Source organism: Onychomys torridus, chromosome 4 (assembly GCF_903995425.1).
Source record: "Onychomys torridus chromosome 4, mOncTor1.1, whole genome shotgun sequence".
Taxonomy (NCBI): Eukaryota; Metazoa; Chordata; class Mammalia; order Rodentia; family Cricetidae; genus Onychomys; species Onychomys torridus.
Window position 1 is genome coordinate 7,859,367 of NC_050446.1, and position 12,294 is coordinate 7,871,660.

Sequence of the window (12,294 nt, forward strand, 5' to 3'; positions counted from 1 at the left end):
TATTTTAAGCTGACAGTGCTGACACACCCCTTTAATTCCAGCACTAGGGAGGCAGAGGCAGGTGATTTCTTGAGTTCTAGTCCTGCCTGGTCTATAGAGCAAGTTTCAGGATAGCCAGGGCTACACAGAGAAACCATGCCTCAAAAAAAAACTCCAAAACAAAAAAGACTTATTTATTTATTTTATGTGTTTTGCCTACCTGGTACCCAAAGTGGTCAGAATAGGGTACTGGATCCCCTGGAACAGAAGTCATGGACTGAACTGCCATGTGGGTGCTGGGAACTGAACCTGGCTCCTCTGCAGGAGCAGCCCGTGCACTTGACCACTAAACCAGCCTTTTGTTTTTAAGGAATGTCACCAGTCATCAGTCCAGGCCTGGGAGTCATATGCTCTGTCAGGAGGATCTGCAATACCACTCTATTTGTTGAAGCGTTCTGCAACTAAATGAGACTGACATTTAAGAACACTGTGAAATCTCAAGAAATACTAGAAAGAATGTCTGTCAACAAATACATATTTGTGGTATTTTCATATGTGGCATTGTGAAGCGATCTCTTCTTTCCTATAGCATAGCTACCTTCTTCAGAAGGAATGCATAGCTCAGTGGTTACACAGGCCCTTAATGCCAGCATTCAGGAGGTTGAGGCAGGAGGATTACAAGTTGGAGGGTGGAACCGAATACCTAGCAAGACACTGCCTCAAAAAGTGGGGGGGGGGAGCACAAGGTGACCCTGTGGACAAGACCTCAGCCTTCAAGCCTGATGACCTGAGTTTGATTCCCCAAGATTAACATTGTAGGAGAGAACGGACTCCTCCAAGTTGTCCCCTGATCTCCACACGCAGGATGTACAAAATAAATTTTAAAAATAAAGTACAAAAGGCAGTGTGGTGGAACTTACTTGGTGGGTGGAGGAAAGGAGCTCCAGTGAGTTTGTGGCCAGCTTGGGCTGCAAGAGATCCTGGCTCAAAAACAGTGAGGTATGGTGGCGCACGACTTTAGTCCCAGCACTTGGGAACCAGAGGCAGGTGGGTATCTGTGAATTTGAGGCCAGCCTGGTCTACATAGTTTCAGCATCCTGTCTCAAAACAAAACAAAAAAATCACAGACAACACAAAAAGCTTAGAGGGCTGTGTCTTGTGGGTGTGTCATACACCGACAGTCTGAGAGACTGGTTAGCCCTGCCCTCCCTTTTCCATAGGCAGCTAACACTGACTGTGACTTCATATTAGCCCTCCCCAGTAGAAAGTCTGGGATGTTACCCACTGCTCAGGAGCCTGGAGCATAGGGAGGTGATGTGGGTCTGTCCGGTCACACAGGGTCCAGTTGGGAGTGACACCCGGGCATCCTGGACCTCAGGGCCAAACGTGGCTGCATGCGTGCATTTATTTCACCAGTGGTTTTCCTAGCTTACCCATGAGGCTGCTGATTGCACGGTGCAGCCTCTGCCTGCAAACCTAATACTCTAGGTCCCTGACTTCCCTTAGTGGCACTGGTCAGATGATATCATTTCCTGGTTCCTGCTGAGGTCAGAACAAAGCCCCATACACACTTCGGTCTTTCTTAGAAACTAGACTGTGCTGGTCTGTAGGACTCTGTTTTCTCCTTCTACTTTTATGTAGGTCACAGGGGTTGAACTCAGGTAGCCAGGTTTGTGCAGCAAGCACCTTTTACATGCTGGCTGAGCCATCTCCCTGAACTGTAGTTTATATGCTTCACTCTCTATTTAATAGAAGAGTTTTCTATGTGTCCTCTGGAAAATGGATTGTTTTAATAATCTGATTTTTATGTTCTAGTCATTCATAAATGAATTTATAGCTTCCACTCTGAAGTGTATGTCCAGCCCTGTTTGTTTATTGTTTAAGTACTTTTTATTGTTTCATTGATCTGTAGCTTACTGCTTTTGTTTGGTTTAGATTAAACAGTTCTACAATCGGCTCTTTCTAGCTCTTTGTTTTTGAGCTCTTTTGGTTTTGCTATGTTCCAGGCTCTCCTGGAATCCATGATGTAGTTGATGTTGGCTTTGAAAAACTCAGGCTCTAAAAGGATATCGGGATGGTGGGCTTGCCCACTGCGCCTGGTCTAACACTTTCCTTTGTGGGAAGTGAGATTATCTTCCTACCCCACTGAATTCCCAGAAGTGAGATTAGCTCAAAGCAGGAGTGCTTTCGGCATCCTAGTTTATGGTCCTCAGTCAAGCTCTGATCATGTATTAGATTAACAGTCTCCAGCAGAGTTACAACCCATCACTGAGACCTTGTCTGGCTTATCTGAGGTCTAGGTCATTGAGCAGATGACATAAACCGCCATTGATGACTTTTGTACAGTGAAGGGGGCACTCACTGGAGTTTTAGAGGCTGACTGAGCTCTGCTCTTTGGTCCATCCAGCACAGCGAAACCCACTCATCTCTTGGGAGGAATTTGTAGAGATGGGCTCCCACTGAGGAGCCCAGATGGTCTCGCCAGCCTGAGTGGAGCGGCAGGCACACTTTTCTCTGCAGCTGGAAAATCCGCTTCATCGATCACCAGGCACTGGGCATTGCTTTCTCCAGTGTAACTAGCTAGGAAGTTGTAGAGGAAACAATTATTGACGCCCTTGGTGGCTCTTGAAGTTTTCTTGAGCCTCGGCAGACACCTGCAGAGGACCGGAAGTTTTAGATCATTGGACGTTTTCCCTGAGACTTTTTATTGGTTCTGATTCTAGTTTGGTTTGGTTTGAGACAGGGTCTCTGACAGTCCCAGCTGGCCTTGAAGTCACTATGTAGCTACAGATGCTCCTGATCCTTCTGCCTGTACCTCCCAAGAGAGGATGGTAAACTTACAGCAGCCCCTCCCATGTATAGGATGCTGGGGATGGAGCCAAGGCCACGGAGCCACATCTGTGGCATCAACCAAAGTGAAAGCTTCATTGTTTATTGGGACAGGGTGTTTGCATTGTTTTCTTGATTTTACGTGCTTGGAATACGGCCAAGACTTTCCTTCTCTCTCTCTCCCTGCCTCCCTCCTCCTTCTCTCCCCTCTTACCCCTCCCTCTCTCTCCTTTGCCTTCCTCTCTCCCTCTCTGACAGTACTGGGGATTGAACTTAGTCATTTTACTCACTGCCAGGCCTGCCCCGCCTCCACTTGTTCCTCATCTAGTGTGTCCTGTACTCAGCATTCACCTGACTCTTTCCCATCATGCCGACCCAAGAGTGCCACTAACTACCCTTCTGGTGATTCTGGCACTCATGCTTACCCTGGCTGTGGAGACCGTCCAAGGCCAAGACCTCATCTCCTTCTTCTGCTTTTCCATCACTCAATCTCAGGTATAGCATCTGAGTATCTGCAAGTTGCTCATCATTCCAAGATACTGCGGAGGAGGGGCCATCCCCAACCTTTGCCATTCAGTCATGCATTTCATTAGCCTCTGCTCCAGTGGTACCCAGGCTACCCTTCTCCTACGTACTCTGTGTTCCCATACTCTGTCCTCGATCTAATGAGCTTCAGGCACAGGACACTTGTGTATCACACTGCATGGTCACATCTAGACCATGCCCACATGCACCTGGGCCTGCACTTGTCCTCTGGTGGGTGACAGAATCGGACGAGAAGACCTTTCAGCCACAGGGCACTGGAGGTTTCTTTTTTCCACCCGACACTCCCCTAAACCCATCATGGAGGTCCTTGCTTTGATTTAGAAGCAACAGCTTTGTACTCTTGGAAGAGATGGGGAGAAATGTCCTTGGAGTCTATGAGGGTCCTTTCAAGTTGGTCCTTGTATCATGTGAGTTAACCTAGGTCCTCCATGGATAGAGCTTTAAGGCCTGTACACATGGCATGGCAGAGGAGGCTAAGCGCAACTTATGGGTGCTGGGTGTGGAGCTTTCTGGGTGGGGCATCTATCCAGAGAACAAGGGGAAGCCAAGGACAAAGGGGCAGCTAGAGAAATAAGGAAACCCAGCCTCATCCATCAGCCAGGCAGACCCTGTACCCTGTTTGGATCCCCAAACCATGCCTTGTGGATCAGTGTTGGGAGAGGTTAGGCACACCTCCGAGTGTGATGAGGTAGATGTCTTTATGAGGTCTGAAATGCCCACATTGAAGGACTTTTAGTATATAGATTCCAGAACATAGTCTTTAGGAAAGCAGAATGCATGGCCATATCTGTATTATATTTCTATTTGAGGGTTAGGTGGAAAACAACACCAGATGGGCGGGGTGATCAGCTTCCACAAGGTGTTGTCACACTTGGCCCACATTAGCCTGAACCCCACAGATTTATAGCCAGATTCCAGAGGGAGCCAAGGCTGCACACACTTGCCATTCCAGCACTAGGGAGGCTGAGGCAGGGGGTGGAGGGTTCAAGGCCAGCAAGACTACAGAGTGAGGCCCTGTCTGAAACACTGCCAATCCAGGGGACCAGCCTACACGTGCTGTCTGGGGCTCCTCTGTCTTTGCCCTTTTAAAGTCTGTTCTTTTGCTTCCATCTGTGGAATCTGAGCTGTGTTTGAGATTCCAGACGGGTGACTGCTCCCAACACAGAACGTCGTCTTAATTTTCCCTGTTCTGTGTTTGAAGTGGCTGTTTCCACAACAGTGCTCTGTTTTGCTTTTTAACCATTAGTGGTTAGATATAGAGTTGGCTATATTGTCCGCCTGGCAGAGTGAGGGGACACATGTCAGCCTGCAGGACAGCAAAGTCCCCACCAACACTGTCGTCTCGTTTCTCTTCAAGCTGACGCTTCTTTTCTTTAGACCCCAGATGTTTTCCACTGGGTTTTGTTACTGTTTTGAGACTGTCTTTGTATGGATGTCCTGATTGGCCTGGTACTCACTATGAAGGTAGCCAAGGCTGGCCTCAAATTTAGCAATCTCTTGCCTCAGCCCCCACCCCACCTCCCAAAGTGTCAGGATTGCAGGCTCAAACCACACAGTCCAGTTTTTTGTTTGTTTGTTCTTCAAGACCAGGTTTCTCTGTGTAACCATTCTGGCTGTCCTCTGTAGACCAGGCTGGCCTCGAACTCAGAGATCCGCCTGCCTCTGCCTCCCGAGTGCTGGGATTACAGGCGTGCACCACCACTGCCTGGATTAGTCCAGCTATTTTGAAACAAGGTCTCTCTATGTAGCCCTAGCTTTCCAAGTCTATGTAGACCAGGCTGGCCTCAAGCTCAGAGATCTACCTGCCTCTGCCTTCCAAGTTCCTGGATTAAAGGTTTGAACCGCCCAACCATATTCTGATTTTTCTTTTTCTCTCTCTTTTTAAATCTCCCATTCATGTACATGTGGAGACCAGAAGTCATATATTGAGTGGCTTCCCTTATTGCTCATCATCTTATTTTTTGAGACAGGGTCCCTCATTGAATCTGAAACTTGACAGTTCTGCTCGGTTGGCTGGGCAGTGAGTCCCAGGGCTCATCTTATCCCTGCCTCCCCAGTGCTAGGATTACAGGGGCACACAGGTGTTCAGTTTTGCAAGGGTTGCTGGGGATCTGAATGCAGGGCCTCATGCTTGTACTGCAAGTACCTAACCAACTGAGCTAGACCATTCTCTGAAGAATGTTTCTTCTGGAGAAGCTCAAGGACAACTGAAAACCGAACTGAGACCTGGATATAGTGTCGCACCCTTTAATCCCAGCACTAGGGAGGCAGAGGCAGGTGGATCTCTGAGTTCAAGGCCAACCTGGACTACAGAATGAGTCCCAGTACAGCCAGGGCTACAGAGAGACCCTGTCTCAAAACAAAACAACCCCCCACCCCCACCCTCCAAAAAAACCCACAAAAAAAAGAAAACAATACTTGTAGGTGACTTCAGATACCACTCGACTTTTCTTTTTCTTTCTCTCTTTTTCCTTATTTTTTTTCTTTTTAGTCTAGTATAGTGTTTTTAAAAAGAGACCTAAAGTGTCTTATTACAGGGACAGTGGCTAGCATTCCTCTGGGTCCCCAGAGATGGCATTTCCTGTCCCTTTTCTGCCAGGAGGGAAGAGTGGTGGTGACTTCATCCCAGCTCCCAAAGCAGTCCTTCCATCTTTGTCCTGGGAACAATCCCTCTTTATTCAGAGACGAGAAGGCACGGTTTTCTGACACACTCCCTCACTGTCCGGAGAAGAAGCGCCTGCCATTGTTTGTCCGTAAACAACAAACGCATCTGGCAGATGTGCTTGTTTGCTTAGCTTTTCTAACTGTTCAAAGCAGTGTTTTCCCCGCAGGGAGCCAGCTGGAGCTGGTGACCCCTGCTTAGGGTCAGGCATGCGCAGGGTGGTGAGGGGGTCGAGAGTCTCCTGGGGAGTCTGGGGACACATCCTTCAGAAGAAAGACTACAAGGAACATCACTATGAGTGCTGCAGTGTTCAGGTGTTTGGTTAATCGTGGGAAAGTGTGATTGAGATGTCCCCAGCCACCAGCTCTGAAAAGTACACAGCACATGCACAATTCCCACACATTTGTATGGAGGACAGCCAGAGAATGTCCTGTCTGGTTTTTAGTTAGAATTACACAAAATATTATTTTTTTTAATTTTAATGATTTATTTATTTTATATGCATTGGTGGTTTGTCTGCACATATGTCTCTGTGTGTGTTGGATCCTCCAGAACTGGAGTTATAAACAGTTGTGAGTTGCCATGTGGTTGCTGGGAATTGAACTCAGGTCCTCTGGAAGAGCAGCCAGTGCTCTTAACTGCTGAGCCATTTCTCCAGCCCCAAATAAGAGGTATTTTTAAAAAAAATATTTATTTGTTTGTTTGTTTATTGAGGCATGGTCTCACTGTGTAGTCCAGGCTAGCCTGAAACTTTAGAGATCCACCTGCCTCTGCTTCCTTAGCCCTAGGTTGAAGGTGTACACTATCATGCCTGGCTATTTTTATTGTTTTTAAATTGTGTGTGTCTGTGCATGTGAGTACAGTGGCTGCAGAGGCCAGAAGAGGGTGTTGGATCCTCTGCAGCTGGAGTTATGGGCAGTTGTGAGCCACCTGGCGTGGGTGCTGGGGACTGAACTCAGGTCTGCCAAGTGTAGTGCAGCTGAGCTATACCTCCAGCCTCAGCTGTTCATTTTTACTTTACTAATATCTTTATCCATCTTATTCTTATTTGTGTCTGTATGTGTTAGGGGGTGGTACTGGGCATTGAACCCAGTTAAGCAAGGACTTTTCCACGAGACCAGTGGCTCTCAACCTTCCTAATGCTACAGCCCTTTAATACAGTTCCTCATGTTGTGGTGACCCCCAACTATAAAGTTATTTCATTGTTACTTCATAGCTGTAATTTTGTTACTATTACGAATCATCATGTAAATATATGATGTGAAGGATATCTGATATTGCCACCCCTGTGAAAGGGTCATTTGACCTCCCACAAAGGGTTGCATCTCACAGGTTGAGAACCACTGCACTGAGCTGAATCTCCAGCCCTCTTTTTACTTACTATCTTTAGACAGGGTTATACTAAGTTGCACAGGATGGCCTTGAACTCCCATCTTCCTGCTTCCACCTATGGAGTTAGGGATTACATTTGTATGCCACCTGTTGGCTCCATCTTTGAATCTCGAGTCACTGAGATATTTTCAGCGTGCAGCAGAACACTGCTGTCCTGCTTGGGAACGGGGACAGATGTCCTCTGTAGAGAGAAGACCTCAGGTGGGGAATTTAGGGAACCCAAAGAGTGTCACTGCCAGGGCATGGTGTGAAGGGATCCTTATTTCCTTCCTGTCTGCCTCTGTCTCCCCTGAGGACACCCTCCACTCCTTCCTTTTTCACAGGACTGCATAGCTTCCTGTCTGTGCTCCCCTGCAATCAGCAAGCTGCCTGGCACTCCCTCAGCCTTGCCCTAGCTCCCTTACTCTCAACCTCAGGCTCTGTCACCCTGCACCGTGCCCATTATGAGATTAAAAGGTAAAGGCCTGAGGGACAAGACCTTAGAGTTTGTAGAGACTAAAAAATTGAAGGATGGGGCTGGAGGGATGGTCTCCCAGTTAAGAGCATCTGTAGAGGACTTGGATTTGGTTCCTGGTACTCACATGAAAGCTCACACTGTCTATAACCCCTGTCTATTGGGTTCTAAAGCCTTCTTCTGACCTCCTTGGGTACCAAGCATACAAGTGATACACAAAATACATGTATACAAAACACTTGGACACATAAAATTAAAATAAAAAAATGTTAATCTTTAAAAAAATTTTGTAGGATGGTCAGAACTTAACTGCCAAAGAACCCAGAATGGTGGCTCCTGACCTCTAGAGACAAAAACACATACCCTTGTAATAAAGTATCATTGTTTTGGCAAAAGGCTGTCCTTGGCCCCTCCCCAGCCTTCTATGGCACTATCCCGAGACTGCTGAGTTGTAAGTCTCACTAGGGAGGCTCAAGGTACAGCTCGGGGTATGATGTTGGGGACCTGGTACTTTCTGTGAGTCACTGCCAGGCAGTGTACCTCATCAGTCTAGAAGCAGGCCTCAGACTGGGAGACGAGAGAAGGGTTATTAAAGGAGCATGAGCATGTAGAGGCCTCAAAGATGGCTGGGGTAGCCATTTGCGTTATAAACATGAAGACCTGAGTGTGGGTTCCGAGCACCCTTAGCCCTAGTATGGCAGTGCACCCCTGTACCCCAGCCATGGGAAGCAGAAGTGGGCGGGTCCCAGGAGCTCACTGACCAGCCAGGCCAGCAGGACCAGTGAGCTCCAGGTTCTCAAAAATTAAGGTAGAGAATGATGGAGGAAGACACTTAACTTTAACCTCTGACCTCCCGAGGGACGCACTTGTGAGTACACACGAAGGGAAACCAGGTGGGAGCTGCTAATGTCCCTTGTCCTCCAAGTCAAGGGTGAACCCTGTAGGAGCTCAGAGTTTACTGTGTCCTTGGTCAAGGGACTCAGGCAAACCAGAAGCTGACCAGGCAGCTGCAGGCAGCAAATGTAATCAGAGCCAGAGGGCAGAGCCCCTCCCCAGCACAGGCCTCTGCAGCCTCTGGCCACACAGACAAGGTCCACTGGTCCAGTTAGTGTCTGGTGGAAGTGTGTTAAAGGGAACTGGTGATTTGAGGATGCTGAGTGACAGACGCCTTTTCCTTTGTCAGTCTGTAGCATTTTCTTTTTCTAGAGCGTTCATCCTTCGTGGTCTCCCAGCTTTAACCACCCACCTTACCATGAGGCTTCATGCCAGCTCTTCCCAGCACTCAAACCCAGGCCACAATGGACTGGACGTTGGAATCTTGTAGGAATACCAGCCTTAACACCACAGTGGTGGCTCCCCTTCTTTCCTCCTTCTGAAACTCAGGCCAAATACAGGGTCATCCTGGACTTGAAAAACAAAACAAAACAAAAAACTTCACTTATTGGGGAGGGGGCATGTGTGTCATGATGTGCAGGTGGAGGTCAGAGCAGCTCTGTGGTTTTGGATTCTCCTCCTGCCATGTGGGACCCGATAAGTTCTCTTCAAGTCGGGGCCCTGGACCCAGGACATGTGTGCACACTCGGATGGCACATGTAAGGAGGTCAAAGGACAGCTTTAAGAAATTGGTTCTCTCCTTCCACCATGTAGGACCCTGGGATCAAACTCTGGGTTTTGTTTCTGACGGCAAGCGCTTTTACCCACTGAGGCACCTGGAAGACCCAGACTTCTTGCTAATTCAGGTCTGATCCTGTACTGCCAGTCAAGACACCCGTGGTGGCTGGGGGTGGGACTGTGGTAGAGTGTTTGTAGAGCTTGACTCCCCAGATCACAGCCTCCATTCTGGGGTCTTCCCTTCAGTCACCCACAGTCTGGTGCTCAGTCAGACCCTGAGCCGCGGTGTCCCTCACTGAGCCCATCTCCTCCCCTTCTTGCTGCTTGCCCTGCTCTGGCTCCCTGTGGTCCTTGGAGGTTAATAGCAGTCACATGCCTGCCCTGAGGCCTTCTGTTTAAAAAGATCCTAGGGCTAGTGAGATGGCTCAGGCCACGCAGTTCAATCCCTAGGCATCCATATGTTGGGAAGAGAACAAACTCTAGCAGATTGTCCTCTGGCCTCCACACATGCTGTAGCGTCCACAACCCCACCACACATCATATGCACACCTAAACACAACAATATAACTTTTTTTTTTTTTTTTTTTTTTTGGTTTTTCGAGACAGGGTTTCTCTGTGTAGCTTTGCACCTTTCCTGGAACTAGCTTTGTAGACCAGGCTGGCCTTGAACTCACAGACATCCGCCTGCCTCTGCCTCCCGAGTGCTGGGATTACAGGTGTGCACCACCATTGCCCGGTTTAGAACATTCTTAAAGGGGACTGGAGCACTGGCTGCTCTTCCAGAGGACCCGTGTTCAATTCCCAGCACCCACATGGCAGCTCACACCTGTCTGTAACTTCAGTTCCAGAGGACCTAACACCCTTACACAGACATACATGCAGGCAAAACACCAATGCACACAAAATAAAAATTAATTTTTTTAAAAAGCAACCATTTTTAAAGATTCTAAGATGTGATGTCTGTTCACACAAAGCTCACAGTAGTGTTCATAGCATCAATGTTCATATTCTCCTGAACTACCAACCAATGAGTAGATATATAAATGTGGTACATCTTTTTAGTGGAACATTATTCAGCCAGAAAAAGAGAATTGGTAGACAGATACTTACTACAACAGGATGGACCTTGAAAGCACCCTACATGTGAATGGTTAAAAAAAAAAAAAAAAAAGGTCCTCCTGCCATCACGAAAGCCCTCCACCTATGTGAGTCCATTATGTGACATATCCGGAGCAAGCAGATTCACGAAGGTACAGGGCTAGTTTCTAAGTCAGGAGAGGTTGAGGATGACAGCTAAGAAATACAATTTCTCATTTGTTGGAGGTGAAAATGTAACGTGTGAATTCACTACCACTCAAAAGATGCCCCCAGCAATTGCTGTCTTTTTCTTTTAAGACAAGGTCTCACTATGCAGTCTTGGCTGTCCTCAAACTCACAGACATCCTCCTGCCTCTGCCTTCCAAGTGCTGGGATTGAAAGTGTACCACATCTGGTATGATGGCTCCCTGTCGTTTTTTGCAAGCCACACACAATTTCACATTCAATATTGCTGCGTCTGAAACCTTAAAGGGAACTTTGCAACCAGCCTAGTTTTCATTTCCCTTTAACTTGTCTATTATTTAAACTTCAGCTATTTTTTTGAGATCAGGGTCTCACTATAGTCTGGCCTGAACTCATTGAAATCCTCCTGCATCAAGCACAAGCTGTTGGATTACAGGCATGAGCCACCAAACCTGGCATGAACGATTACATTTCTCTGGACTGCACAGACTAGTGTTCAGTGTTTGTTCATTTGCTTTGCGAGGCCTCGCATGTACTAGGCAGACACACGTCCACTGTACGCCCTAAAGGCTACTGCGGGGCTAGAAAGATGGTCCAGCAGTGAGAAGCGGTTGCTGCTCTTGCAAATCCGGATTTGGTTCCCAGTACCCACATGGTGATTCACAAGCATCTGTAACTCTAGCCCTGAGGGATCTGACGCCCTCTTCTGGCCTCCCCGGGCATTGCACACACACGATGCATACACATCCATACAGGGAAAACAGCCACCCATATAACATAAACATAGTTTTTAAAGCTACTTAAGCAGGTGGAAGGGTTTCCCTCGTGCATTAGTATGAGCAGTGTAGGTGCTGACCCTGCTCTGTTTTCTTCACAGAACTTCCATGACGGACGGAAGGCCCAGCAGCACATTGAGACATGCTGGAAGCAGCTGGAGTCGGTAAGTGGGAAGCTGGCCACTAAACCCGTATCTCTCAGACCATCTCACATCAGGCTGAATAGGGCTGGAATGGCTCACTAAGTAAAAATCAAGCAAAAACCACGAAGGAGTCTTCTTTCTAGATTTTCTCATTTGTATTTCGTTTAATTTGCTCCTAGAACTATTATGGCAAGCAAAGTGCTGAGCCAGAAATGCTTGAGGAAAGATGGCTCAGTGGATAAAGCATCTGCTGTGGGAGCATGGGGACCTGAGTTTGGATGCCCAGCACCACTTAAAAAGCTGGGTGCAGTGGCACTGGGGAGACAGAGACCAGAGGCTCTCGGGCTCACTGGCCAGCCGGCTGACCCAGCCGTCAGCAAGCTATAGACCCAGTGAGAGGCATGTCTCTAAAGCAAGGTGTTTGCACTGGAGAGATAATGGCTCAGCAGCCAAGAGCACTTGATGCTCTCCCTGAGGACCCAGCACCCATGTTGGGTGGCTCAGAACCACCCATAATTCCAGCTCCTGGGGATCAATGCCTCTGGCCTCTGTAGGTGTCTGCACTCCACTCAGATGCACACACAGCCACATGCAATCAGAATGAAAATAAATCTTTAAAAC

At 47.8% G+C, this 12,294-nt stretch overlaps 1 protein-coding gene across 1 annotated transcript in view; it reads left to right on the top strand.

Moving 5' to 3' along the window:
- The window catches only part of Fnbp1 (formin binding protein 1), a 111,243-nt gene that overhangs the window by 54,449 nt on the left and 44,500 nt on the right, over positions 1 to 12,294 (top strand). The window contains exon 5 of the mRNA XM_036183393.1: positions 11,632 to 11,694. Within this exon, the coding sequence (XP_036039286.1) occupies positions 11,632 to 11,694 (63 nt within the window). The remainder of the gene's footprint in view (positions 1 to 11,631; positions 11,695 to 12,294) is intronic.